The sequence below is a fragment of the Myodes glareolus genome, chromosome 7, assembly GCF_982192425.1.
Source record: "Myodes glareolus chromosome 7, mMyoGla1.1, whole genome shotgun sequence".
Classification (NCBI taxonomy): domain Eukaryota; kingdom Metazoa; phylum Chordata; class Mammalia; order Rodentia; family Cricetidae; genus Myodes; species Myodes glareolus.
Window position 1 is genome coordinate 30,107,995 of NC_142032.1, and position 13,880 is coordinate 30,121,874.

The following is a 13,880-nucleotide window of genomic DNA, read 5'->3' on the forward strand; positions in this document are numbered from 1 at the left end:
TATATTATTTAAATATATTATTTCTTAAATTTTTTTAAAGAATGCTGTAAGCAAGTATTAAATATAATGGGCTTAAAAATCTGTTACTGAAACAGCATCTAGTGATTGGCAACTCTTCTTATGTATAGAGGTCCAGAAGTATGTTTTAGATGTTTCCTGATCCTCAAGACTGATGAAGGGAATTGGGACCAAGGCACAGACCTAATTAGTCTTGTCCTAGAATGGAGGTGGCTCTGACATTGGTGTTGAGGATGACCATAGTCACAATAAAAGAAGGAGAAAATAAAAAATAATAAAAAAATGTGTTCCTGTCTTTCTGTCATTTTCTTAATCTATCCAACCCAGAAATTTCTGCTTTTCAGTTGATTTTTTTTTTACCTTGAAACCCAAGGATTACACAATTCAATACTTAAAGAAACCAGGAAGCAATTAGGTGGCTTAGGCCCATGGGTAGGGATTAACCGGTAGAGAGTTCCTGGCACACCTGAAGGCAGCAGCTGCTGCCATATTTGGGAACTAGATTTGGGTGAAATGCCAACTTTCGGATTTATAAGTGCAACTTCTATCTTAACAGAATCTGACAAGGATATTGTTTAGCTTATCTGAACGCAGCTATCCTGTCATTTTAAAATGACAGGAGAAACTCTTGCGTGAGCAGTGTCTTAGCCAGAAACTGCAGCTTTGGAGGCTAAGTCCTGGAAGTTCAATCCCATATGACTGCTTGAGCTTCCTAAAGCACAGGTTAAGCAAACAGGTTCCGGCTGGAGGTGGCTCACTGATTAAGAGTGCTGGTTGCTTTTGCAGAAGCCCTTGACTTGGTTTCTAACACCCGCATAGTGGCTCACAGCCATCCTTAATGCCCCTTCTGAGGAATTTGGCTTGTGATCTACTTGAGAACCAGACACATGTGTGTTGCACATACAAACATGCTGGCAAAACCTTCACACATATAAAATAAGCAAATCAAACCCCAACATTTAATGAAAAACTGCTCCAAAAAGTCTCAGCTGGGTTTGTAATAACCCTCGAACAGCCAACACCGAGAGGGGTGCCACCTTTACTATTTCACACGTAGTGATAAAGAAAATCATTGCTCACTTAATTCCATCTCGGGACCAAAGAAGTAATGCAGACAGCAGAGGAATTTCATTTTATGGAATTCCGTAACATGGATCCTAAAATGATCACCATATATCTGTGGCTGAGTATCTAAGGTTTCCCTGTAAGGGGAAAGTAAGAGTCTTAACTTCATAGCTAGACTTCAGAAATTAGTTTTAAAACACCAGGTCATATTTTTTCTCATATTATAGAGGATTCTCATTTCCAAGGTCACTTTGGGTGATGATAAATTCTTTTGAAACATTGTAAAGGAGATGGTAAAATGGTACTTTTCTGGAACACAGGGTTTAAAGCTATGAGACATCTTTTTGATCACTGAAAGAGGTTTTTTTTTTTTTTTTTTTTTCTAATTCCTGGCTTGAGCCACTGATCTCCTTTTCTGCACTAGGACGTAAGTGAAGGTGACGACAGAGTTTGAACAGTAATGGGTTTCACCTCCATCTGGGCAAGATTATGTTTCTTTTTATTATTTTTTTTAAATAAATTTATCTGGGAGTGGTGGTATCCTCTTTTAATCTCAATACTTCGGAGGCAGAGGCAAGTGAGTTTGAGGCCAGCTTGGTCTACAAAAAGACACTGTTTCCATAAATCAATAAATAGTTTACATTATTTTATTATGTGTCTGACTGTTTGGCATGCATGTATGTCTGTATTACTTGCATGCCTAGTGCCCTGAGAAACCACAAGAGGATCTCAGATGCCCCGGGACTAGAGTTACAGATGGTTGTGGGCCCCTGTGTGGCTGTTCATAATCAAACCTGGGTCTTCTGGAGGAGCAGCCAACACACTTGAGCATGGAGCCACCTCTCTAGCCCCTGGACAAGATGATTTTACTTGGTTCGTAAACACAACTCTAAACCAGCCAGCCTCCTGCAGAGTTCAAGTAGTGAGTTGCTTATCAGTCACACCATGGACAGAAACACTTTTAGCATAGACTTGTGTGTAAGTCCATAGTTTTTTTTTTTTTTTTGTTTTTTTTTTTTGCCGCAAACAAAAGATGTATGGTATTGCCAAATGAATTTTTCTTCAGATGTCAGTGTCAAATCGTAGGAGTGGTTACCAAAAGGATCATTGCGCTGAGAAAGATTTGGAAAGTATACCCAGGCTTTTCAAAGGAGTACTTTTATGTGTTGGTCTTGGTTTCAAGGGATTTGGGTCACGGAGCCAGAGGTGAGTGTATTCTGTGCTTGCATCTTGTTATAGTCTACTGAAATGGAAGAGATACCTATGACCACATAGTCTCCAGCAGCTTGGAGCGCATGCTCACGAATCTGTGATTCCTTTTCCTGCTCTGTTTTGTCTTAGGAGAAATGGCAAAGCGTACCTTCTCCTCCTTGGAGGCATTCCTCATTTTCCTGCTGGTAATGATGACAGTCATCACAGTGGCTCTTCTCACCCTCTTGTTCGTCACCAGTGGGACCATCGAAAACAACAAAGGCAAGCATTTGGGGCTCTTCTGGATGTCCTTCCCAGACCTGTAGGATATTTCTTGGTGGGTGGGCGGCACCAAGATCTGAAATGGTGTCTTTCTGCTTCCGGTTGCCTGTGAGCAGCCTGAGATGTCATCTCCCACTGTACTAGTTACGTTTTCTGCAAAGATAGCAGCTTTTATAACTTTTACCTTTGTCCGCAAATAGCCAGATAACAAACAGATACACAAGTCCTCTTAGATTTTCTGTTGGTGTACTCACAGTTCAAGGTCCTTCTGAGTCTAGTCCACCTTTTGCTGCTAGACCTTCAATCTTTACCTGCCTGTTGGTTGGCATGCTCTTCTATTGGGAACAAAGAAGAAAACAACATGAACCAATCAAACCATCCTAAAACAGTAGAGGCCGGTTCTCAGCCTCAACCCGACAAGGGCTACAATCCCTACAATCTGCAAACAAAGTGCACCTTATCATGACACCATATTAGTTTAACTCGCCTAAGATTTTGAGAGGAGGCAAAAATTGTTTTGTTTAGATGGTGCCTGATTTTCTTGTTGCAGTGTCAGAAGCAAGTTTGGTTCCTGGATGTAATGTAGGCTGCATTTCCAGGTGATATTATCATTAGGATAATATGTTATAATATAATATATTATGATAATATAATATAATAGTCGTTGATGGAGCTTCTATTTCAGGGCAAAGATACATGGCTGTTAGCTGAATAGAGAAGATCGATGAGGGCTTACTGTTTTGATCTCATTAAAAAGAGAGAGAGCTGGCCGCAGGTAAAGCGGCAAAGGAGCCAGAAGTTTTCTCTAGTATCCTCAGTTGTAGCCCCTTCTTTGTTTGCAGTGTCCTCCCTACCATGTCTTGGCACCGCAGATTCTCTGCAAACACAAAGGAGCAGGGTTCTCTGTTGCAGTGGTGGGCAAAGCAGACTCCTGGACAACTAGAAGTGAAATCATCCCAGGAGTTACCATTGCTCAGTCAACATGGCTCCTAAAATTAGTGAGATGGAGACTCCGGGGTTATTAGAAGCCACAGTATATTCTCACAAATGGCTCTTCTTTTCTTGGTGTGTGTGTGCGCATGTGTGCGTTTTGGTATGGTGGTTTGGTGGTGCAGTTTAATGAGAATTCCATATAATTTTTTCATCTATTTTCACAAAATTCTTATAAAGTTCTCACATTGATGCCATTTTCCAAATTGAAATGTGAAGAAAGCAAAGAGCTTGCCTTCCGTAGGAGGCTTGGCCGTAGTTTGTATCACATTTTGATGTTGGTGGCAGCGCAGCAAAAGTAATGCTTCTCTCCCTGTAACATCTGAGGCTGTGCAGGAGACACGTGTGTTTGTAGCCCCGAGATACAGTTGCAAGAATATCAGAGCCTCCTCTGAGGTGGTGTGGGCGCCAGATTCATCACATGTTCGTCATGAAGTCTCATTTTTGTCACTTCTCCAAGTTTTGAGGTTCATATTTATAAACTTGAGGAGATTATATCACCAGAGTTGTGAGGGTGGGAGCCTGGGCCCTGGAAACCCTATCAAGCTATGCTTGGATATTCATCCATAATGGACCAGTTCAAGAGACAAAGTCAAACTGAAGAGCATAAAAAGATTTATTCAACAAGGTAACAGTGGAGAGAGGAACATAGAGGGTCAGTGACCCTTCCATCCCCAGTCCTCTGGCATGAGGTTTAATTTAAATACAAGGAAAGCGGTATGTGGAGCTGCTTGGTTACACATCCCGGTCTCAGTTTGTCCTGTCTTGCAAGGTGTTCTGACAAGTTGTCAGGACAATGGGAGATCTTGTTCTAGCAGATAAACTCCTGCCCCACCCCTGGCTGGCACCACGTTCCCACCCTTTTCCTCTTTGGAGCATGACATTTCTGGAGAAATTCCAATGACTTGGGGTTCATCGTTGAAGTAGCTAATAGCCAGGAGGACGGGCAAGTGTCTCTTTGGAATATCTTCACCACTGCCAGGTCGGTTACAGTTGGAGTTGTTAATCTCTAACATTTTCGTTCCAAAGTTCTGGAATCTCGGAAGAAGCCAGATATCAGTCTCCAAGTTGTTCTGACTGCCAGTGCCTATGACAATGACATTTAATGCTGTGGCTACACCTGGCTACTATCTGGCAATAAAAAAAAACAAACAAGCAAAGGTCTAGTTGTACAACATTCCCAGCTGGAAAGAAAATCAAAGCAAGGGAGTAGCAGTGTTCTAGCTCTCTGATGTGTTTTCACAAGGTTGCTGCACAAAACTACACCGGGAAGCACCTTAAGCGCTTACTATAGGTGAGAAAGTCAGAGAGAACTAGATTAGGCTATTTGTTCCACCAATAACCAGGAGAATTAAATTTCAAACCAAGAAGTTTGTGTCTGACACTGGCCTTTTAATCTCTATATCATTTTGTATCCCCTGATATCCCTGTATGTTCATATGTTATAGACATGTGCATTTGGTATGGACTATGTGTGCATTAATGCATTCACATATGTATAAGAAAAATGACATTGAGGTAGAATTATGTCACCAAGTATACAATGATTCCAGCTGCATTAATAAAAGGCCTTAGCAGGCTAAGGACCAAAGCAGGGCAGTGACATTTGGATGACGTCTTTGATGAGGAATCCGGGTGAAGGCAGGAATGATGGAGATGGAGCAGCTCTGTAGGGAGTGGTGGACAGCGTTCAATGGAGAGGGGAGCAGTGGGAAGTCTGGAGAGGATGGAAAAAGAAGTCCAACCCAGGGCTTGGGTTTAGGAGGCTTAGCAGGAGTCACTTCTACATGATTGGCTTGAGTAGTGCAGAAAAGGAGGGAAGGGACAAGAAGGGCGACAAGGAAATGCTGGGGACAGGGGATGCTGAAGTTAAAGAGTGCTTGCCAAGGCCTTGCTTTTTCTGAAACACCGCCAGCCCAGGAGTAGGATGGTGCTTTGACTTATGATTTCACACAGGCTCCCAGGTCTCGCTTTCTATTTTACATATAGGTGAATACATTACCCTGGGCGTGGTGGCACACATCTACAATCCCAGCATATAGAAGGCAAAGACTGGAATATCTTTGTGTTCAAAGCAACTTGAATTCCATAATGAGGCACGGTCCTAAGAAATAAATGGACCAATCCAAAGCCAAAGAAAGCTAAAAATGAGAGGCATTTGTCAATGTCATCCTTGAAAACTTGAAACTCTGTCTTCTAATCATGGCCAGGGCATAAGTGCGATAAAGTGTTGTTTCTCAAATGTCCTGTTCTGTTTTTAGACTCAGGAAATCATGGGTCTTCAACCACCCAGGGCCCCGCAGCCACCCCGACCTCTCCAATCACTCACATTTCAGACCCTCCTCCATCTCAGAACTTCAGTGGCTACTACATTGGTGTTGGGCGAGCCGATTGCACAGGACAAGTATCAGATATCAATTTGGTAGGTAAATGTCTGGGCTCCTTAAATAGGTCACGAAACAAGCAATTTTATTATGTGGTATCCTTCTTTTCTGATCATCATGTAATCGTTTCTAGCTTTTGTGTTGACATTGCTGCTGTCCACCACTATGAATATTATCCTATAAGAAGAACCAATTTTTAAAATTCAATTACATCTTTTTTTTACTCTTATTGATTCTTTGTGGATTTCACATCATACATTTAGAACCCACTTGTCTCCCTGTCCCCTCACATCTGCCTTCTGCCCTTGTGACCTCCCCCCAAAACAAAGTCAAATTTAAAAGAAAAACCAAACCTCACACAAAACAAAGAACTAAAACTAAAGCAAACAAAACAAAACAAGAAGGAAGAATCTTACTGAAGGTATAGTGTGGCCTGTTGAGACACACAGTTTACCCTTTAGTCTGTTCATCCTTACTTGCAAGTGTTCATTACCACAGGTCACTGGTCTGGCTCCAGTCCTCTGGTTGCTCTCACCAATAATTGGCTCTCACTGGGACCCCTTTTGGATGCCCTGTTGTTGTCCTGTGTCATGAAGATGCTGCTGTTTTGGATCTGTAGGTTCATCCCCTTTATATGCTCCAACCGTTCATAGATTCGGTGAATGCTGGGGTGGGCCAACTCATAGCCCTGGTTCTGGGCCTGGGTGGTAGCTGGGTTGGTCAGCTCTCTAGTTTTCCGTCATTGTCACTACCTGGATGAGCTCCCCAGCACTGCCCAGGCCGGCTTATCCAATGCAGCCAACAACAAGGAACAGGGTCAGTTCTCCTGTTCTTTGGCCATCAGATCCGAGTCCCCTGTAGATGGAAGTTTCTGTCCCACCCAGTCCTGCAGCCATTCAATCCCCCCAAAACACACAGAGGCTTATATTAATTATATACTGTTTAGCCTATTGCTCAGGCTTATTACTAACTAGCTCTCATGACTTAAATTCACCCACAATTCTTGTCTATGTTTAACCACGTGACTTGGTACCTTTTCTCAGTAAGGCATTCTAATTTTACCTCCTCTGCATCTGGCAGGTAACTGACTCTCTGCCTTTCCTCTTTCCAGAATTCTCCTAGTCTGGCTGCCCCAGCTATGCTTCCTGTCTGGCTCCTGGCCAATCAGTATTATATTAAGCTAATACAAGTGACAAATCTTCACAGTGTACAAGAGCCTAATCCCACAGCAGTCCCTCTCACTCATATCGCCAGGGCCAGGCAAGGTACAGGATCCTCTCTCCTGTTTGCTGTAGGGGGCCACCTGGGATGAGGGCGGGGTCAGGTCTCCTGCTCTCATGCCCTCAGAACTGGCTCACTTGGGATCCCAAACAACAGGGTAAGCTTTAGTGTGCTGCCCAGGCAGAGCGCAGGACCCGCTTTGCTGTGTGCCATGGCTTGTGTCAGACAGGGCTAGTTTTTTCCTTCTCATGGCCCCGGGTTAGCTCTCTCTCTTGCCGCAGGTAGCAAAGTGTGGAGGAGGGTCAGCTCTAGTGTGCTGCCTGATGGGAAGCAGAGGCTGCTTTCTCCTGCACTGCAGTCGATGAGGATCAGGGCTAGCTCTCCTACTCTTATGACCCCAGGGCCAGCCCTTTCACCTGCCACAGGTAGCAATGGGCGGAGGACTGAAGGGCATCTTTCCCTGACCCATGCCAGCACAAGACAGACTAGTGGGAGGCTGGGTCAGTTCTCTTGCCCTCACGCCCTCAGGGTTGAATCATCTGTGCCCTAGTCCATAGGGTCAACTCCACTGTGATTCCCAGGTGAGGGGTGGGGTCATCTTTCCCAAGTGTGGACTTGAGTTCTCCACTGAAGGGTGGGCTTACCTGTGACGATACCCACCAAGGGGCAGGTGATACCAGGGCCAGTGAAGGGTGGGGCCGACTCAGCACAGCATGTTTCCAATGACCCCAGTGAGAGCATACGCCATGGCCATCACGGCAGCCCACAGCTGCAACTGGGCCACGGATCCAGACACGGCCTTTGGTCTGGACGCCACAGGGTGGGTTGTGGGCTGGGGGGAGAGGCAGATCTGGAGAGGTGAGAGTGGTGAGGAGCAGATGGATAAGAACGGCCAGCTGGCCACCCAAGTCCAGGGAGATGCTTGGGCTTGGCCTTTGATCAAGGGCCAGGTCTTGATCTCTGACCCTGGCACAGTCCAGCGAGCATGTGTTGATGTCTGGGACTCCTGTCACCACTGCCCCTCCCCTCCGCAAGGGCCTGTGGTTGGGATTACCATGGGGGGGGGTCATGTTTGTTGGAGTGTTTCACTGCTGTGGGGGGACACCAGCTGGAGAGCCTGCATTCATTCACCTGGGGCCATGGTGACAACCTGACCTGGGCTGCTACCAAAGACCATTCCTGAGTCCATGGTCCTGCTGCAGCTCTCCCGTCTTGAACTCTCTCAGCACAGTGGTGACCAGTTGCCCAGCATCAGGGCTTTTGATTGGGTCACTGGTGGCACTTGACTAAATACTGCTCGTACTAGCCATAAGGGATGGCAGGGAGTTGTTGCCTTTTCTCTTTGCCATGCCCAGGCCTAGAGACCTCTGGCAGCACTTGGTATAATGATACCTCCGGCAATGGGCACAGAGCGTCCCCACAGACCCAAAAGTCTAGGATTTGAGGGGGTACCATCTGTGTCCATACTATAAGTCCTTTTTAAAGTCAACTGATGATTTTTTTTTGTGAATGGATCCATAGATTCTGACTTTTCCTATTTTTTAGTTTTGGGGTGAGAAGCCGGCAGATCTCTGAAGATTTGAGATTGGAAATCTCCCACTTTTAAAATGCAGACAAATTGTTTTTTGCTTGTTTGTTTTTGTTTTATATTTATTTATTTATTTTGAGATAAGGTTTTGTTAAGTAAACTTTGGCTGGCCTGGAACTCACTACTAGACTAGGCTGACCTTGAACTCGTGAAGACACACCTGCTTTTGCCCTCTCAGTATTGGAATTAAAGGCAAGAGTCGCTATGTCAGCATAGACAAAGACAGCAAAAGCTGTAAATTGAGAAAGAGCCAGCATCAAGCGCTTCCGTGACTCAGAGGCAGCGTGTCGCCTGCAGCATACCAATGGTGGAAATACCCACTCACCTCGCTGCTTGCCTAGAAAACAAGAGCAGGAAGTGGTCTTCTGGAATTTGCTCCCTTCTAGCAAATACTCTTTATGCTCTATGGATTACACCCAGCTGTCTGTTCTGAAGAGTATCCCTGAACTATAAACCCTAGTTGAACACTCTCATGAATGGGAAGGCGAAGAGTAGAGGTGGCCATCGGAAGACGTGGGTTTAGTCCTAACGGATGGTGAGAGAAGGGTCGCAGAGTACGCGGTCTTACTTGGCTTAGTCTAGAGAATGACGAACTGGGAAAAAGCTGAGTGAAGGCGGGAGAGGGGAAACCGTGGCTTCTTTATAAGACCTTAGCAGGAAAGCTTCTCATCAAAGGCTTCAAAAGTCCCCTGAAGGTGCAGCCACCTGCTCACTCCTCATAGAGAAGGGCTCACAGTCTGATCAGTACTCTATCTCGATTTTGTCTTCTTTGCATTTTTGGGAAACACACACACACACACACACACACACACAAGGTATCACTAAACCACAGAGTCGTGATAATTTTCTCTTTGTGTCTCTGAGCAGTCTCTCCTGGTATTGCTGTGCCTGGCTCCTACCGAAGCTCAGTGACTTTCTCTCCTTTCAGATGGGCTATGGCAAAAGCGGCCAGAACGCACAGGGCCTCCTCACCAGGCTGTACAGCCGCGCTTTCATCTTGGCCGATTCAGATGGGTCAAATCGGATGGCGTTTGTCAGTGTTGAACTATGTATGATCTCCCAACGACTCAGGCTGGAGGTAAGAGATGAAATGGCAGGGCGGCGGGGTGGGGGTGGGGGGGAGCAGGGGATAGTCTGTGAATGCCCACAATGGGAACTTTACAGGCATGCTTCTCAGTTAAAGAAAGTATCTCCTATCTTCCATGTAAGGTCTCAACAACCTGGAAGACAATTTTACACAGGCAGATGCTCTTTGTTAGTGAAGTCTAAGTGTTCCTTTCCAAAACTGGTTCCCGGTTATGCTGATGGCTCCTCATTGTTAAGAATGCAAATGTTCTCTGAAAGCTTACTATAGACCACTTCCTTTCACATGGAGTCTCACGTAGTCATCCTTGTCAGACACCCCAGAGCACTGCCTGGTCACTCACCTGCTTCTCTAGTTCGCATACGATTGAGGATTCGTGTAAGGAATCAGTTGAGGGCCAAGATCAAGCTTTGCAAGGAGGTTGACCATGAACTGGTAATGGAAGGAAATGGGTGATGGTCACATGAAAGGGCTGTTATACCAGTCTGGTTATTGTTAGATGAGTTGGAAAATTGCGTTGGTTGTTTGAAGAATCTTCATCCTTACACTACTGTAGAATGTGACAGAATTTGATGCCCTCTCCTCTGAATGTCGAGATTGTTACTTACCTGTGTAGACAGTTGAGGTGAGCAGAGAGGCACACAAAGGGTCCTGAGTTGCTTGAGGCCTTAAGGAGCAGAGAAAGAAGAGGAGGAAGGAAGAAGAGAGAGGACACTAGGCAGGAGAAGAAGGAGGGGGACATCCACCGCAGTCACAGGTCCCTTGTCAGTCTCCTGACCAGTTTTAAAGGCCTGGCCCAGAGTTCCTTTCTATGTAGGCTCAGATCTGGTAGTGACTGTGAGCTGGGAGTGTGTGCAGACTCACCAGCAAGAGAAAGAGGGAGAGAGGTGTAAGGTCGACCAGAGAAGTGACCAGGGATCACTCCTGTAGGCTGGTGTTCTGTCGCTCTCTCTTGCTGAAAGCTTCGCTGCTGTGCTGTGTGCAGGGGTTAGTGATGACACGGCCCGAAGGTACCCTCTGATGTTGTCACTATTGGGTGTGTAGTGGGAGCTTCTCCCATGTGTAGACAGGAGGAGGGAGTTAAGCATTTTCCTCCCTCTTACACGAACAATAAAACCCTGAGTTGGCTCTGCTATTATCCACAGAGAGAATCTTAGCAAATGCTAGAGCTGGGTTATGAAAAAAACTACATTCTTAAAAGAGACATTAACCCCAGACCCTTTATCGGAGACAGCATCTCATGTAGCACGTGTGGGTCAAAGTCACTGTATAGCTAATGATAACTTTGAACTTTGGTTCTTCTGCCTCTACATCCTCTACATACCAGGATTACGTGTGGTTGCTGTGGTGCTGGGGTTTGAGCACAGGGATTTCTGTACACTGTACAAGTACTCTATTCAACTCAGGAAGACATCATTCTTTTAGAGAGAAAAGTGCCCCTATCACCCACTTTCTTGAAGATATTTTGCTAGTGCTTGCAGCTAAAGAAGTCCCAAGCCATGCCCCCTACATGGTCACCATCTAGTTGAGTCTTAGGAGGAAAGACTGTCACAGAGGCTAACAGGTAAGCATGAATCAGTGGAGTATAGTCCTCTAGTAACTATCTATTTCCTTGTAATATTTTATCCAAAATACAGTGGCCTAAAATAATAAATATTTACTATCTTACCTGCTCTATGGAACTGGAATTCAGGACTAGCCTAGCTACATGGTCTGGCTTGGTTCTCTTGCAATTATGAGGATGGTAAAGAACAGATACATTGAAGGCTTGACTGAGGGGCAAGATCCACATGCAAGTTGGTTCATTAGTGTGTTTGTTGGCAGGAAGCTTCAGGTCTCCACTCCAATCCTCATGAATTCGTGCAGGGTGGATGGCACAGTGATTTTCTGACTCATTTCTAGAAGTTACACACAATTACCTTCCTGGACATTAATCAAGTCTATCCACACTTAGAGTTAGGAAAATTCTGCTTTTGTACTGTGGTTTGTTTAGTTTGGGGGCAGTGTCTCACTATGTTGCTTAAGACTGTTCAATTTGATGGGCAGTGACAGCACACACCTTTAATTCCAGGACGCAGGAGGCAGAGGTAGGTGGATCTCTGTGAGTTTGAGGCCAGCTGGTCTACAAAGTGAGTTCTAGGACAGCCAAAACTACATAGAAAAACCCTGTCTTGAAAAAAAAGACCATTTAGCTCATTCTTGCTACCTCCTGCCCCAAACTCCCAAGTTCTGGGATGATAGACCCTTGCCACCATGATCAGATAGACTTCACTCTTTAAAGGAGGTGCTATGAAAGAATTTATGGATGTACAGTCTTTCAAGACTATCACAGGAGACAAAGAGATATGGAAATGAGAATCAGGAAAGTCTTAGTAGGAGAAATATTTGACTGAGCAGAATTCTAAATGGCTAAAGTACAGAGGAAGTATTTTGGTTAGGTTTTGGTCAGTTGTACACAAGCTTGGCTTATTTGGAAAGAGGTTTATGTGAATTGAGAAATTGTCTCCGTCTTATTGGTCCTCAAATTTGTGGGGAGCATTTTCTAGATTAATGATTGATGTGGATAGGGAGCAACCTGTGATGGATGGCTCCACACCTGAACAGATGGTTCTGGTTATATAAAAAGAATAGGCCAAGTAAGTCATCAGGGAGGGGGAAGCAAACCAGTGAGCAGTGTTCTTTCATGGCCTCTGCTTCTCTTCCTGCCGTTAGGTTCCTGCCTTGAGTTCTTCTACCTTCCCTTCACAATGGAGTACAACGTTAAGCTAAAATGAACCATTTCTTCCTTCACAAATTGCTTTTGATCACTGTGTTTTTATTACAACAATAGAAGACAAACTATAATAGGGAGAGACCAAATACAAGGGACAGAATAAACAAGAAGGTGTAAAGGAGGGATGCAGATGTCATTGGAGGGAACAGAAGAAATCCTCAGAAAATATGGAGTCATTTATGTGCCTCGATGGGGCATTGGTTGTAACTATAGGGAGCTTGGGATCCTAGAATGATTTTAATTATGTGGGTAATGTGGAATCTTCGGAAATGTTTGGGTGGAGTAACATCAACACAGTTTTATACAGGGTGTCTGATTAGACAGTGATGCTTCTTTTATACTGGAATAAAGGGGAACTAGAGGGGAAGTCACAGAATAGATTCTTTAACATAGAGAGTCAATTGGTGAGAATCCAGGCAGGAAAACAATAGTTACACTAGGTATGTCAAACAGGAAGTAGTGTTTTAGAAGGTGTCAGATGGCTGAAGGAAAGTTAGGGTTGTGGGAGGGGTTGTCAGCCTCTACCTGGCAATTTCCCCTGTATCACACAAAACTAGTCTTAATCCAATGGGGTGACAGTGAGATTACAAGGTGCTAGGACAAGATAAATACCATGACCTGTGAGAATAAATGGCACAAACACTAACTAGAACTCATGGTAAGCCAGTTGAAACTGTGACAACAGTGATTTCGCAGCCAAGAGGGAGAACCTGGTGAGTGCCCGATCCTTGATGCAGGGAGCCTTGGCCTTGGGAGTAGCCAGTCCCACAACAAGCTGTCTCATACCTGAGAGACTGGGAACTTGGTAGTTTCTGGGCGTCTATGCAGTCTCAATCTGTCACTGAGGTCCTGTAAGGTTCTGGGAGAGCTACTAGTCCTCAGTCAATGATGGAAGCCTGGAAGCCCTGGTTCTACTGTCAACAGAGGAAGCAGCAACCTAGTGATCATGGTAAGCCAGGTACTGTTTAGAATAATCCATAGGTATTAACAACCCTCCAACTCTTTGAGAGAGGTGTTATTATTATGGGATTAGAAAGAGCGAAACCAAGTTGCAGAGGATAGAATAACTTATCCAAGGTTAAATGACGAGGAATTGTCAGAGCTACGGTCCAAACTTAGGCATCCCTGGGCCACAGGCTGGGCTCATTAGCCCTGCACCACACTGCTCTTCTGAGGAATCCAAGATGCCTATGGTTGACGTCTTTGACAGAATCCTGAGCAAAAGAAAGACACTGGAGAGGCAGAGAGGAGTGCAGGGAGGTGATGGGTGGGATCTAGGTGCTC

General features: G+C 44.9%; 1 protein-coding gene across 3 annotated transcripts in view; it reads left to right on the top strand.

Moving 5' to 3' along the window:
- The window catches only part of Asah2 (N-acylsphingosine amidohydrolase 2), a 105,162-nt gene that overhangs the window by 37,051 nt on the left and 54,231 nt on the right, over positions 1–13,880 (top strand). For all 3 annotated transcript variants that reach the window (XM_087908001.1, XM_087908000.1, XM_087907999.1), the window contains 3 exons: positions 2,425–2,556; positions 5,808–5,968; positions 9,668–9,817. In XM_087908001.1, the coding sequence (XP_087764127.1) occupies positions 2,430–2,556; positions 5,808–5,968; positions 9,668–9,817 (438 nt within the window). In that variant the 5' untranslated portion in view covers positions 2,425–2,429. The remainder of the gene's footprint in view (positions 1–2,424; positions 2,557–5,807; positions 5,969–9,667; positions 9,818–13,880) is intronic.